General features: G+C 26.0%; 1 protein-coding gene and 1 long non-coding RNA gene across 4 annotated transcripts; one reads left to right on the forward strand and one right to left on the reverse strand.

Moving 5' to 3' along the window:
- Positions 1-3292: 3292 nt before the first annotated feature.
- Positions 3293-7561, forward strand: LOC107161463 (activating signal cointegrator 1 complex subunit 2-like). Its single transcript, XM_089217792.1, has 12 exons — positions 3293-3304; positions 4949-5100; positions 5163-5349; positions 5404-5601; positions 5673-5890; positions 5964-6125; positions 6196-6330; positions 6396-6495; positions 6561-6659; positions 6723-6877; positions 6967-7340; positions 7413-7561. The coding sequence occupies exons 1-12, from the start codon at positions 3293-3295 to the stop codon at positions 7559-7561; spliced, it is 1941 nt and encodes a 646-aa protein (XP_089073918.1).
- On the reverse strand, positions 5050-14425 carry LOC149060842 (uncharacterized). Of its 3 annotated transcripts, XR_016189871.1 has the most exons (7): positions 13917-14425; positions 13674-13833; positions 13442-13607; positions 13155-13286; positions 7400-8958; positions 5420-5545; positions 5050-5338 (listed from the first exon to the last, which is right to left on the reverse strand). It is a non-coding gene; the product is annotated as an uncharacterized LOC149060842 (long non-coding RNA). The 3 variants fall into 3 exon arrangements; XR_016189870.1 differs by lacking the exons at positions 5050-5338; positions 5420-5545 and adding an exon at positions 7193-7322; XR_016189869.1 differs by lacking the exons at positions 5050-5338; positions 5420-5545 and having other exon boundaries at positions 7213-8958.
- Between the last annotated feature and the right edge of the window lie 2568 nt (positions 14426-16993).

A 16993-nucleotide genomic window follows, 5' to 3' on the forward strand; every position in this document is an offset into this window, starting at 1 on the left:
TAGTATTAGTGTAAAATAGTATATTATATATTATGTAAACATAGTATTATTACCTAACCTTTGAGATGATTGTGCCTCATGTAATTGACTGCTAAAAATGTAAATTGTGTAATTATTTTGACATCAGTTATTAAAAAAAAAAAATATTATTTATCTGTTTATACTAGGTCATTATTTGTATCACTTAAATAATAATATAGGTACCTAATATACTTAATGTATTATGAGGTAAATATTAGTGTGCTTATGTTTTTATAATGTATTTAAGATTGGTGATAATAATTATAAAATTGAAGTAGGTACTTAGGGTGTGGGGGCATAGCCCCCACTGGACTGTTTCATCTACATAATTTTAGCACCCCCAGTGTTTGGCCTCTAGTTGCGCCTATGGTAATAGGTATACACTGAAATGTGCGAAACATATCCTTTTACTGTTGTACACAGTAGAAGTATCTTCATTATCTAAGCCAACAAGTTTCGTTCAATCAATTAATCTATTGAAGTAAAGCTTTGGGTTCAGAAATTGATGTTTAATAACATCTACCAACAATTTTTAATTAATATCATGTAATAATTAATGTTCTATTAAAATTGACTTTTAATTATTTTTTTAATTTGATATGCAGTTAATAAAACTAAAATATCATGTACCGAATTCGTATAAAAGGAAACTTCAAAACAAATTTACTTACCCTTTTTTCTCTGCAACCGTTAACAACACATTTATAATTCACCATCGTGGAAAAAAATAAAAGGTACACGTGTCGTATGCTATCTACGGTCGATTTATAGGTGTTGTATGCTATCTACATTATTAAAGTTATCTACACATTTTCCCATCCTATTTTTAATACATTACCAATTTATTACGAAATGATTGTATTCGTATTATGTTGTGTCGTCTAGTATGTGTTCGGTGCTTAATAAACGATAAACGTGTTCGTATTATTATATAAACGTATTTGTATTTTTGTGTTTATTTGAGTTTTATGAAAATGAGTAATTTAGGTGATTTATACAGAAATATTATTTTTAACGACGAATCTTGTGTCAAATTTTTAAAAGAACGTGGGTTATTGCCGAATTCAAATGTATGTACTAAATTAAATGCTATGGGTGAAGTGTGTGGTGGTGACATGAAAGAAACATTAAAAAATAGTCGAAAACGAGATGCAACTGGTCAATTAGTTAAAACCAAATACATGAGATGCCAAACAAGAGGTTGTCAAAAATGGCAATCAATACGTTCCCAAAATCCATTTTTTACCTACGTGGATAAAAATGGAAAAAATAAAAGTGGTTTGAGCTTATGTGAAATTATTCAATGACAACTGTAAAACTACAAGCTCTGATAAAATTATTTAGGTAAGGTGAGAATACATTTTTTTCGCGTAGATAGCATACGACACAAGTATTAATTTTTTGTAGATAGCATGCGCCGGTAGATAGCATACGACACGTGTACCAAATAAAAATGGTTCAAATTAAAAAAAAAAATTACACATTCACAAGGGTATGCTTTCCTCTGCAACCGTTAATTACATATTATATTACACACCACGCTACAGTAATACTCATAACCGCATAAACGGATACTAACTTACTGATGTATACCAAGGTGGATTGATAAGGTGTAAAAATTTGATATCCATCCAGATTTCATTTACCAGAGGTACACAAATTGTGGAGTAAAATATTAATACCATTGTACTATTATTTTTAAATACTAATCAGTTAAAACAAATACTATGTGTAATAACATCAGTGAATCTAGTCAGAGGTCGGTATCATTTTTTATAATTTAAGATGTTTATACAAACCTTTTGACCTTTATCATAAATATATTTTTCTTTTTTCATTTTTTAATGTTCAATTATATTATTTATGTAGTCATTTTTCTAGGCGTTGGGTCTAAAGTCGGTTTTACAGATCACGTATATGAATTAATTAGGTGAATACATAGTAAAATTTTACCTAAATACAAGGATGATTTTTTACTGCAAAAAACAAAGCAACAATGTGCCAGACAAAAAAAAAACGAATAATGTTTAAAAAATATTATAAATTATTATAAAATATATAATTTTATACCTACTCGTATATATGTATATAATATAATATAATATAATAACGAGTAGTTAGGTACCTAATTATGTCAAATTTTTCGAGTCTCAAAAATGACATCTTAATTTTATTATATAATTTATTTATTATAGCCATTATAGATATTATTAAATAAATCATAACTTGTATATTAGGGGATTTATTGATCCCGCCGGCTACTGTTTATAAAATCTACATGTTGATTCCGCCGTCTACTGTTTATAATATCTACACATTGGTTCCGCCTGACACTGTTCTTCCCCCCCCCCCACCGTGTCCGTGGAATCGATGTGTAGATATTACAAACAGTAGCCAGCGGTATCAATAGCCGGGGGAGTCGATATGTAGATATTATAAACAGTAGGTAGCCGGCGGAATCGATATACGTCCGTATATTATAGGTAGGTATATCAGATTATAAAGCATTTTTACAAAAAAAAGGTTAAAAACTTTAATAATTTAAATCAAATCACATTTAAAGCCATACTGTTTTGTAACATTTCTTATCCTCTATATGGTAGGCAGTCAAGGCAGTGAGCAATTGGAGTGAAGTTTTCGATCACTTTATCTTAGATGGGTGGGTGAAAGCGTTTACCCCTTATCAATACACCACCTCTGTATACCTTTAAATTTTAACATAACCTTTTTACTTTGACCAGTTTGACCGTAAGCGCGACCGGTGGTTGGGTGCAAAAACCTTTAATTTTATTGTAGTATATAACCAGGTTAGGTTACTAATACTGTTCTATGATATAACCAAAAGTCATCGATGAGATACAAACGCCTGCGACCGACGAAAACTCGTCTGGTTAGCGCATATTGACAATTAATAACTATTAATTTATAACTAATCACAGTGCACCTGACTCTCGTCTGATGGTCGGACGGTTACGCATAGAGCAATTAAGATTATTATTACTTACTCTATGGGTTAACGGCTCACGGCGACTCAATTGCTTGCGTGAAAGTTGACAAGGTTTTTCTAAATAGAATATATAGACCGATATGTTATTACTGATTTCTGTATTATATAATATCTTTTTAAATTTAATAAAATAACTTATGAGTTAGTATCATTATAATTGTGTATAATTTTTATTTTAGTACTTCTTTAACTTGTCTGGTATCTTTTACCTAAATATTAAACATTTTATTTCGTCGTGGTAGTCAACTCAAAACCAACACCTAAATGGCTGTCGAGGTAAAATTTTGATATTATATTATATAATGTACATTCTTATCTTTTAAAACTGTCTTTGAAATTGAATTATGTTTTAGAAACTTATGTGGGAACACATTTTAGAGAATAATATATTGTCCAGTTTTAGTCTTTACTTAAAAATAATCCCAATTCTAAACTTATTATTTAGTTTATTTAATATTTAGTTGAACCTACGACTGGGATATGTAGTATAACAACTGTATTTTAATTTAAAAAAATATCTCAATTTTAATACCTAATTGATTTTGAAATATTAAAACATAAAATAATTTTTTTCATAATAACTACACCACAATTTATCACCAACGTAAATACCTATAATCGTCATAAATTCTTTAAATCTTCAGAGATATATAGAATTTAATAGATTTTTTCGTGATTATTATTTTTGATTTTAGTCTACAAGTTTTGCATATTTAGTCATTGCTATTGAATTTTATATTATATTTAATATATAATTTAATATGCACATTGATATATTACTCTACTAAGTATGTATATTAATTAGTAAATGGTTTCGTTTGTAAATTAAATATAACAAATATGAATTCAGAAGCATCCATTCTGTATTTTAACTTTCAATATTATAGTAATATAGTGATTTGGCATTGCATAGGCTTTTATTGATGTTTTAATAATTTTAAAGTGAATTTACATTGGATTTTATAACATTAAAAATAACTAAAATATGTGGAATAATATGACCTAAAAATAATAAAAATGAAAATTTATTCTGCTCTTAATTAAAAATAATAATTGCACAAATGTAATCCAAAATATTCTAGACAAAAATACATAAATACGAGCTGTTAAACCAATAAGGAGCCATAATTGTTTACTTTTTAATAGACCGTTGGACTACTTTAAAGTAGATTTAAATATTAAAAAAATGTGGGTATTTACTATTTTTCCTATGGATTCAAATAAAGTATAATTAAAATAAATTACAAACTTTTCCTATTTTTCATACCACATAATATAAACTAGATTCATTAAAATAAAAATAAAAATGTTATACTATATTATGCAAATTAACCAAAAACACCAAAACTTGAAAAATAGCACTAAAAACCTTAAATACTTCAAGTAAAAAATAGTATTACAAAATTTAATACCTATTTGTTCTATTTGCAGTCCTTGATGCATAAAACAAATTTATAGTTCACTATGCTGTTTTTATCTATATCCTATAACGCAGGTTATAAAAATGCAGAACAATACTATTTAAAATAAATCTTGTTTTGAAATGGATGTATTAATAATATCCAACAATATTCCCTGGATAATATTTCTACCTATACATTTTATAATAAAGAATGATTAATAAATCATTTGTGAAATTCAACTATTTTTATTTTATTTTTTATTTTTTCCAAATTCAAATGTTAACTATTTGTAAGTATTTGTATGGCTGTATGAATGTAATTTCCCTTTTAATACTTTTAAATTTTGATTTCAAAAAAGAAACATTAATAATAACTAAAATATAGACATCCTTTAGAATATAATATATGCATAATAATTAAGGAAAATAGATGCATAGCAAAAATAAAAATAAATAATAATTATACTGTTAATTATGAATAAAACAATTAAATTAAATAATGAACTATTGGTATTTAGGATAAAAATTTAGCCTTAAAAAGACAATTTTTGGGATACATTCATCCATTAAAATCAATTGTCGACGATTCAGATCAAAAAAAATGTTGGATTGAACAAATGAAGTATTTGGTTCAAGACTTTAAAACGCTTCTCAATTTATCATTTAAAGAGTAAATATATTTTTAACTAATACATATTTTAGTTTATAATTAATATTATTTTAATGTTTTAGATTTTGGTCTACAGTTGTTTTTAACAAACAAGCTACTATGGGGTTATGTACATTTCTTCAAGAAGCGGCTCCTCCTCATTTAATGGATCAACTTCCACAGGATTATGATGTGTTGATAATTTACAATGAAATTGATAATTTTGCTTTTAAATTATTCAAACGACTAACTACATCTTCTGAAAATAAAGTATAATATTCATAATGATTTTAAGCAATTTATTTTTTATTTTATTTTCATTAGGAAAATTATATGTCACCTCATTATATGTGGGGCTTGCTGTCTAATAACAATATTATAAGTATCCCCATGTTGTTTGATATATGTTCCATTTATGGCCAATCTTATAGAAAGGAATTGGAAATAATTTTCAGAGAATTGTTTACTTGTCAAAAATCATACAAAGAAAATTTGAAATACTTTACTCAATTAACAATTAAAGTGAGTTCATACATAAATTTACTAATTAAGAATAAAATTTGTCTACTAATTTTAAATAACAAAATTATTAGTGCTTAAGACAATTTCAACATAAAATTGAAATAGACACTGGATATGATAATCACATGTATCAGATTAATAAAACCTTTACTAACACTGAAGAAACAGATTTTTGTTTGATCGAAGATATTATTAATTATTTATTAGACATGTCATATAGTATTTCAAATTTCTTGGAAATTTATCCAATGGCCTCTAGATTTTTCTATCAAGAGAAATTATATCTTGAGTATGTACGACAAGCTTACAATCTAATTATTTGAAATTAATCAATAAATTTAATTTTTCAATTGTTTTTCTAGAATAGCTTCCTTTTATCATACTATAAAACCACTAGTTTATAAGAAAGTTATTGCAATGGATATTATAGAAAAATTCAAAGAAAAGATTCACGCATCAAGATTATTACTTGTGAAAAGTGTCAGACAGTGTTTAATTCATATATTTACCCAAACTATAAATGAGTAAATATAATATACCAATTTTAAAGAAATCATATTGCTGAAAAAAATGTATATTTATTTTTTTATGAAGATCAGAGAATGCTGTTGAAGAATATATAGAAATAATTAGCGAGCTATTAGAATACAATGAATTTGTTAATGACTTTGATCTTGTATACAATTTAACAAAAGATATAAGGAAATTTCAAAAATCTAATAAAGAAATGTAAGATTTTTTCACTATATAAATTTATTTATTTGAAAACATTTTAATTTAAAAAAAACCTTTAGAGACTCAACAAGATATGATTATTTATTAAAATCTTTAGAATTGATTAATAAACCATATATTGAACTTGAACAAAAAGAATTACAAGAACAACAGTTGGAAGTAATTATTTTATAAAATTCCTTTATTAACAATAAAAATATAAAATAATAATTATGAATTTTTAGCTACAAATCATTAATACAAATATAGAGAACGCAAAGTTACAGTCTCTTATAAATAATGTAAAAGATTTATTGCCCCATTTAGGAGACGGATTTATCAAGGTTAATTAGTTTGTATTTTTTAATTTTAATATTTAATTATAATAGATGTTTTTTTTTTTTTAGAAATGTTTAGAATATTATGACATGGATTCTGAAAAAGTTATAAGTATGGTCTTGGAAAATTGTCCTCCATCAGAACTTACTCAGTACGATTTAAATCATCCTTTGATGTTGGAGTATGAGGATAATGCTACTGGTTATGATCCTTCAAATAAAAAGTAAGATGGATTGGATTTATATTTTTACAATATTTGTTGATACAAAAATTAATTAATGAATATTAATATTATGTTTAATTTATATTAAGAAATAAAAAACTTGCACTCTTGGATGATAAATCTTTCCGAAATGAAATGCGGTCATTTTATGAAAAATATACTATCACTGAAATCACAAGTGCTGAATTAGATTCATATTTTAATAATAAATATGACGACGTGTATGATGAAATTGAATATGTCAGACCAGAACCAGTAGATGAAAATTCAAAGAGAAGACCAGATGTTTTACCAAGGGTTTTAATGAAGAAAAAAGTTGCAAATAAAGTTATAGTAGAAGAGTTTTCAGATGATGAACCACAGAAAGTACCAAATTTCCAACCATTCTGTGAAAATCCTGAAGAAGTTCGAGAACGACAAGCTAGAAAATATGCTGCAAAACAGTCTAAAAAATCCAATAGAAGTAAGTATTTAGCAGTAAAAACATATATGAATAATTTTTTGAAAAATATGTGTTATTACTTAATCATGTTAGATAAACATCAAGTAGCTTCTTCGTCAGCTACATCATCTGGGTCAAATATTGAGTTAGTCAGACAAAGAAAAAATGAGAACAAAGCATTCTGCGGTAATCATAACAGGAGAAATGCTGCAAGAAACAAACAACAAAAAGGAATGTTTTAATGCTTTCTTTTCTAAATATTTTCCTATAAAAATAAAAATACATATAAGATAAGATATACTATTAATTAATTAAATTTATTTTATTAAAATTCTGAGCGGAACAATGAATGCATTGATTTTATAATGTTGTGTTTTTTTTGTATGTCCACGTACATGATAAGTTATCGAAATAATGCTTCGATTTTCATTTCAATAGCTTTTCCGGTTGGAAAGTGAATCAACTTGGTACATTGTGGAAGTCAAATTTCCATTAATTTTCAAAAGCATCGGAAAAAAAAAAACAAATAAATTTGAAGCAATTTACTTATGGTAAATAAAGTTACTTTTTGGGACAATATCTTAAAAATATTCATAACTTTTTCTTGAAATCAAATGTTAGAAGTAAAACCAGTTGTCAATATTAGAATAATATTTTTAATTTTCATAGAGGCATTCTTTTTTATAATGTTTATAATGTATAATTTTTTTGTATTGTAGATTTTTATAAAAAGTTATTTAAAATTGATGACATAGACTTTGAAGATAACAATTAAATTATTATTGAAATTACTAGTAATATTATGTAAAATAATGGGTATTATTATAATTATTATTTACATATCTTTTTTCACTGTTCTGAATTGAATATCATGACCAGGCCTGGGCTGATCAATAGTGGCGCTCCTGGCAAAATAAAATTTTTATTCTATTTGCAACCCCCTAGATTTTCAAATTTAATTATATTACATTTTGCGCCCCCATTCCTACTCCATAATTTGCGACCCTGGCAGGCGCCCACCTTGCCTGGCCCTTGGCCCGGCCCTGATCATGACATCTTATATTAATACCAGACATTTATCATTATCAATTTTGATATTACAATGACTGGTATCTAATGTTTAGAATATCATGAAAATTCATGTTAATGAAGTAAATTTTTGAGTAAATTAATTACAATTTGGCGATGTAATTATTAATGATATGATTTAATTAATTAAAAAAAAATGTATTTTATCAACACTGCAGTTTTACATTACAATTGTAAGCTATAATATTAATAGGTAAACTATAATACCTTTACTTTAATTAACTTGCTTAACTACCTGAACTCTATATTTAGTGTTTATATATATATTAATCTCATAAGTTTTGGCACAATACACAAAAAAAAAATCATTAATAGCTTAATTAACAATTCTGTCTTCTTTAGGAATTCGATTTAAGGTATTCAGTCTCTAATCACACAATAGAAAACATGACAGTACAACACCCATCAAAACATTAATCTTCCTGGTGATTATGTTGCTTATTTGTGAGCCAGTTACAATAAAAACATAATATTCTTGTCATGTCTTTGGAATTATGTATGAGATAGCCTTTAAGTATTCTCTGTGAATGTTAGCATCAAACTCCAATCTCTGTAATAAGAAACATACATAATTGTAAATGCATAGTATAATAATAAAACATAAACTCCACAACTAAATGTATTTTTTTGTTTCAGAACATTTGCTTAATTAGTTAATTATTTAACACTGTTTTATTTTTAATTTTTTTAATTTACCCATATATATATACAGGGTGATTTTTTAAGCATGCTCGCCCCATTTTTATGCTTAAATTATGCATATATTCAAATTTTGATTTTTGGAATATTTAAGTGTAGTTAAAGGCGATATTTTTGAGTACTTAGATTTTTCACAACTTTTAAGGAGTATCCTGTAGCGATACCAACTTTGGTTTTTCAAATGACAACCTATATGTTTTAAAGCAAAATGTGATTCAGATAATTTTTCTGAAAATTTTGACATATTGCAATCAAAATTCGAACGAAAACTTCCAGAGTTATTCTACTTGAAATACTAAGGAATAAGGATAAAAGTCTAATACTTAAATGACTACGTTGCAAATGGATACGATAATTATAATTCGGTATACAATATAAAAATAAAATATTTGTTAATAATCACTACTTATTACTAAATGGCCAAATATTGCATCTGACAATTTTCAAAAGAAAAGAAAATATGAATAAAATAATATCCTTTTTATTTTATCCATGTTACCTATACCTTGTAGGCAACGTTAATATTTGTATAGCATAGGTATACCTACTTATAATAAAATACCGAACAATAGTGTACAATAGCACATTTTATATTGTATACCGAATTATAATTATCGTATCCATTTACAACGTAGGCATTTAAGTATTAGACTTTTATCCTTATTCCTTAGTATTTCAAGTAGAATAACTCTGGAAGTTTTCGTTCGAATTTTGATTGCAATATGTCAAAATTTTCAGAAAAATTATCTGAATCACATTTTGCTTTAAAACATATAGGTTGTCATTTGAAAAACCAAAGTTGGTATCGCTACAGGATACTCCTTAAAAGTTGGGAAAAATCTAAGTATTCAAAAATATCGCCTTTAACTAGACTTAAATATTCCAAAAATCAAAATTTGAATATATGCATAATTTAAGCATAAAAATGGGGCGAGCATGCTTAAAAAATCACCCTGTATATATATAACACACAGTTATAACTATTTATGTGTTTTAACAGATATTACAATAAAATCGTTATTTTGACAATCTTTACTAATCGATTAGTGCACTTGGTTTAAAAATCGGTCCACTAGATAGCAATATTAATAGTATTTATTATAAGCACATTTATTTTAATTGGATTTTTTCTTAAGTAAGTTCAATACTATACTGTGGTCATGAACGTGTTAAATTAAGTACAGTTAACATGGCATGACTAATAAAATACTTCACTATATAAATAGTTAAATCTGTATAGCATAGTATGTGGTATTCAATGATATTGATAAAATACATTGTGTAATATATATATACCAGTTTCTGTAAAGTATGATATTTTAAATATTTAAATTCTAACAAATTACTTTAAAACCCTTAATTGAGTAAGTAAAAATAAAGATTTGTATATTAGAATGAATAATGAATAAAGGAGTATATGCTAAGAAGAAAATATCATTTATGATTCCGAATAATGTGTATTGGATTTTAGAGCAATATAAAACATAAGTGATAAATTTAACATTCAACCTAACTTCCCAATTTTTATCACAATCGAATGAAAATATTTTTGGTATACTAAATTAATATAGTAATGAATAATGATGGAATTTATTTATATACTTTTTAGAAATTAATAGATGATTTATGCTGAGCAGTCTGTTTAAAGCACTGCATTCCTGAAAACCTCACGAAATAATCTCAACACATGTTTTCTTATCACTAGTTAGTAGTCTTACAAAAAACAGCCTTACTCCAACCAATTTCACATACAAATTTAGAAGAAGGAAAATAGCATGGAAGTACTTTAATTACATTTTTAATGTTCAAAGTATTTATAAAATTGGTTTTTAATTAGTTTGATAAAATACTATCATTTATCTTAATAGATGTGTAATTCTGAAATTAATATCCATATTATGTATGTATATTAACCAAACCATTTTTTTACTCATTTTTTCATTATGAATGTAAAGTCAAAAACAAAATATAATTCTCTAATATGAAGCTGTTCTTGGAAACCGAGTTACCTGACACACAAAATGCACCAAATAACAGTAGATGAACACCATCAACAAGTATTATACATTTATAGACCAGATTTTTAGGTTTTTACATATATTTAATGTGCAACACAACAAGGGTGAAAAACTGGAGTTTAGAAAGAAGAACTGTTACAGAATTAGAACAGAGTCCTTAGAAAAAAATTTATTTTACATATTAAAAAACATTTTGAGTATTGAATAACTCGTCATCATCATCCTATGATTCATGTTTGATAACATTTTATATAATTTATTCATACAAAAATCATATTCAATAATTTCCTAAGTTGAAAACATCTTGTGGGGGGGGGGGGGAGGAATGTAATCTAAAAATGAAAAATTATAGAAATTGTTCAATAATTTGTTAATTAAATTGGAAATTGTTTAATTTGTGTTATTGTTCAAAAGTGACAGAGTTTAAATAATTTAACTATTTAAATCATTTTTTTTTTAAAGTAGTAATTGATAAATGATTACATACATTTTTAATTATTTACGAAACAAAAAAGAACATGATATAAGTCAATATTGCTTTACAATAGACGTTTTATTTTTACAAAATTTTAAAGATTTTATGTCGATGTAGTTAAATGAACTGTTTCACTTATAGAATATTGTATTTAAATTGTCAATTTTTTAAAACAATTTTGAGTAAACTCTTTTAATGTTACAACAATAAAAGGTTTGATTTAAAATACATTCACAAATTATCAAATTATCAAAAATCTTGTAGAAATTATTTAGAAAAAAATTTAATAAAATCTTGTGTTACCTAAAAATAGATGTATACGACGTACTGTCAAAAACTGAAAGTCGAGTTTAATGCAAATTCAGTAATATATCAATATTGAATATGCAGATGCACCAAAAATTTTAACCGACTCATTTTACTTAAAATTACCCATCAACACCATTTAGTTATAAGCTCATGACTTATAATCATTAAACATAATAATTATAAAATATAAAATTAATATAATAAAACAATAACTTATTGTCATTGAAAAAGAAATATCTAGTATCTTAAAGTAAATTGATTTAATGATTTTTGTTAAGATTCACAAAAAAATATGATGTTCAATACATATAACATTTGAAATATCACCACAATTTAACAATCAAAAACCATTTTTAAAATTATTGTACAAAAAAATTAATCTAGTGTACGAAAAAGATTATTTTTTAATCGCATTTTTTGCCATATTATGTACACCGACTTTATGATACAATACATATTATTAGGGCTCAGATGTTGTTGCACTAAAAATGTTATAAAATTGATTGCATTATTGCAGTGAAAAAAAACCTAAAATTGCACTTAAAAATTGCAATAACAAAAATATTTTTTACCAAAAAAATAAAAATATATATATTAACAAATTATTTGATGAAATGGATTAAGTTATTTTATTAAGTAATATTATAAAGTTTTATTAGATAGGTTTTAAACGAGTACATAATAAAAACGATTCAAATTCAAATTCTCGTCAGTTGTCATTAAAAATCTGGTAAATTGTGCGGTCTTCTTATTTTTTTCAGAAATCTACAAATAATTTTATCAAAATTTATAACTTTTTATTTTAACTATTTTTTGATTTGTTTTTTTAAAAAAATCTTACCTTAAGATTTATTACACTGTATAATCTAACAAAAAAAGTGAAAACATAAAAAGATATATAAATTTGTGTTGAAAATGACGACAATTAACAAAATTGCAATAAAATTGAAAAAAGGTCAAAAAGTGCAACAAGTTGCACTTAAAATTTTTATTTATTAATTGGTATTCATTTAAAATAAATTTATAATTTACTTAGCAACGAATCCAAACAATAGAAAAAAAATTGCAAATGCAACAACATCCGAGCCCTACATATTATATTATTTTAAATACAATATTTGTGATATATTGCACATATGCCCAGGCAGTTTCAAACTATGGACTAAAAATTATAATTAAAAAGTCATAACTTATTATCTACTTTTATTAACATTAATACTATAATTTAATTTACACCAAACATACTTTTAAAAATTACTTTGCATTTAATTTGTCTTGACTGCCACTTTTCAATCAGAGACAGCAAACACCCTGTTATCACTGTGTGCACACCTTTGAATCTAGCGACAATAGTGCTTTAACTATTGGTAAGGTAACCTGAAATAATAAATTATTTTCACATATTCACTATATTCAAGACTGAAGTTGTTAATTATACATACACTTTAAACATTTATGTTGTATATTTACAGAAATTAATAATAAATATGGACGTTATATCTTATACATGAGAAAACTTATGCTCTACTAACTTGTTATCAGATCCACCACTTAATTTTCAATTGGTTTTTGGCACCATTAGCCAACACACAGTGTCTAGTAGGCTGTAGGCTATCTATATTTTCAGAAGTAGTGTTTACTTATAAATCTATCCTTTTAATTTCCAATATAAGATTTTTTAGCTTAAATTTTATTCACCTAAAAACAAAAATATATAGAACCGTTAGTTAATGAATATTGGGTTTGAGACATTTAAATAAATACTTCTACTATGATTTCTCTTATTAACAAACAAACATATTCCTCATTAATTCTTGAACATTTTCAATTTGAACAATTTTTTTCTTGTATCTTAATAAAACATTCTAGATTCTTGCTAAGAAGACTTTTACATTGAATTTGCAAGGTATAAATATACTATAAGCTAAAAAAATTAACGATTATATTCTTTAAATGAACATCAATATTAAATAAGACTTGTGGTACACCACTATGAGGACAACTTACTTATTAATAATATTTTGATTGTCAACACTAACTCGTGTCACAGTTGCATTCGTTTAATAAATTACAAACAATACTTTACTAGATGTTGAACTTTGGACTTTGTAATAAAGTAATATGTTTACAGTCTAGTGTAGGTAATCGTCCATCATTAAAAATGACTTATTTTGTTGTGTTTAGAATATAAGTACCTAATCAGTAAATTATGAAGGTTTACACTTTAAGATAATATATTTTAGCTAGTGAGGCCTTGTACGCATCTATCTGTCCTTATAGACCTTATCACACGATTAATAAGTGCTTGAATTTAAAAGAACTTTTCTATGGAACAGATTGCAGTTCGGTCAGAATAATGATTTGTCACTACTCATTAGTCACTATTGAAGATTAAATCATAGTTTATACTAAGTTTATACTAAGTGATCTAAGATCGAGACTGTTATAGAAATATTAATTTTGACTAAGTTTTTTCGCACACCGTCAAAGATATTAGATATTATATCGTGCCACGAATTAAGATAACATAATGTATTGGACTGGTCCAGTCCGACTGGAAACAGTGGAAACGAGTAGCTTATCAGTGGTTCCAAATGTATAGTATACAAGAGGCAAGCGTCACTCGTTATGGACTTATCGACTTATGGTCAGTGAGTAGTAAACTAGTGAGTGTACATTGTCGTCTGAATAATAAAACATAATATTATACTTCGATAGTTCGAAACAAAACGCGTCGCCGTAATACGGTAGCTCTGAAAACATTCGGTGACCAGTGTGAAGAACATTTTGGTGGCCGTCCTCTGACTCCCGTTTGTTTTTGTTTAGTATACGAGTTTATATATTATACCATTTTGTTGTGTCCCTAGGTACCTAATCTACGAGGCCGTATTACCGCTTAGGCTATTTGGGCTATAGCCTAGGTAGATCGGAAAATTTTAAAGGGTCGAAACGAAATGGCGAATTTAAAATATAAAAACATCATTTGAACACAATAAGATGTGAAACAATTTCGATACCTAGGTATTAAGTGTTCAACATTTTCCTCAAAATTAAATTTTTTCATCCTATGGGCGCAAAAACCTTAATCCGGACGTCAGACCGGCTAACCTACCTAACAACCGTGAAGTTGTCAGGTAGGTACTATAATTTTCTGTTTAAATCTGATGATAGTAAATTTGGCCCTAAGAAAAAACTGTTGAATAGATTAAGGTTTAAAGGTCAAATAATCTAAACTCTGCACAAATATTTTCAGGTAAAAATTATTGATAGTAAATTTGGCTCGAAATTCAAATAAATAAAACAGTACCTACTGGCCTTCTCAGATTTAATCAATGGGATTAGGTATTAAGTAGTATCGTCGATTTTATAATAGACATATTTATATTAAACATTATGTTAATCGCCGAAAATCTCTATATACCATGGGCTTTATCAGTCTACCTATCATAAAAATATAAAATCAATGGATATTATAAATGATATAACTGTTATGACGACTGTGTGAACATTAAAAACATTTTTAAGTTCCAATACGAAAATTATTTTATTTTTCTCAGTATGACGTGTTGAAATAGGTAACAAATTGTCCACGCTAAGATACATATTATGTACGTATTTATTAAATCATGTTGGGTTTCTTACTTTTATCAATAAAATTTGTGGGACCGTGTTTTATGATACTTAAAAAAAAGGAAATTACGGGACGTGTTTACATTAATTATCTTTCGAAATAGTCGGACTACAATAAGCATCTATACAGTACATTTATTTATTATTTAGGTACATAATTAAAATGTAATAAATTATAAATGCTTTGTAATTTTATTTTATTTTAATTGTTTTACTTTTTGTACATGATAAAAGATAAGTTCAAAATGTCATGTAATTGTTTATTCAAGTTGAATGCCTAATGATGGTTATTGTATATCGATTAAAATTGAAAAACTAGTGTACTAAAAATAAATAAATAAATACAAGTCATGTAGGTGGACACCGTGCTGTATAAAAATGCAGTATTAAGTAGGTAGGTCACTGTAATGGCCATGTTAAATTATAAATTAATGATTAACCATCAGTCATTACATATAATTGAAAACTATTTTAAGCGATAGCATTCTTTACTTCTTTCACTCTATAATTATATATTTCTAGGAATTTTTGTCATATACTTATACTTATAACCTATTTATTCTAATTACATTATAGATTCCTATTAATATTTTTGAATTAGAATAATAATTCATTTTGAAGTAGTAGCTACTAGCTAGCTAAACATTTTAAATAGTGTATAGGTTGAACTAAGTTTTGACGAAAACAAATCGTGTATGATGATTAATAATAATAATCATGATTTTATTTTTTAATACTTACCTGACTACTAACTCAGTTACTTATAACTTTAAGACAATATCACCAATATCGATGTATCACATAGAAAGCCTCAAAGCCATATGTGGTATAGTAGACATAGCTTAAAATAAATCTAAATACTTATTTTGATAAATTCAAATGTGATTGTGATGTACACGTATAAATAGTATAGGTACCTAATGCTAATAGTGAATAACAATGTATTATACAACAAAATTCAAGTTCTTACGAATAATATTTTTTGAACTACAAAAAAATTGGTGTATTTTAGATTCTGAGCGGAGCGATGAATGTATTGATTTTACCATGATATGTGTTTTTTTTTTTTTTTTTTTTGTCTGTCATCACGTTTTGGGGCAGTAAAAATGCTTCGATTTTTGACTTCAGTACCTCGTTCGATCAGAAAGTGAATCTAGTTGGTACTTTGGGGTTAGGTCAAAAGTAAAAAATTCTTAATACTTTTCTAAATAATCGATAAAAACGAACTTATTATAATTAAGGGAAAAACGGGAAATTTTACGCACACTCATTTTTCGACAAAATCGATTTTGGTTTTTGATTTAATTCTAAAACAAATGACCATAGATACATGAAATTTTCACCGAGTGTTTATATATATATACATTCTATCCACCATGCAATTTTCAAAAATTTTCGACTTAAGTTGAACTATTCATAGGCAATTGAAATTTTCAAACATTATTAGTTTTTTT

Source organism: Diuraphis noxia, unplaced genomic scaffold (assembly GCF_037042655.1).
Source record: "Diuraphis noxia isolate RWA-SAM2 unplaced genomic scaffold, SU_Dnox_SAM2 contig0001, whole genome shotgun sequence".
Lineage (NCBI taxonomy): Eukaryota > Metazoa > Arthropoda > Insecta > Hemiptera > Aphididae > Diuraphis > Diuraphis noxia.

What these genes read in the sequence shown, in the direction of transcription:
- LOC107161463 (XM_089217792.1), top strand. An exon ending in CAAAAATCTAATAAAGAAAT is followed by an intron (nt 6,331 to 6,395) that starts GTAAGATTTTTT and finishes AAAAACCTTTAG; the next exon opens with AGACTCAACAAGATATGATT. An exon ending in TACAAGAACAACAGTTGGAA is followed by an intron (nt 6,496 to 6,560) that starts GTAATTATTTTA and finishes ATGAATTTTTAG; the next exon opens with CTACAAATCATTAATACAAA.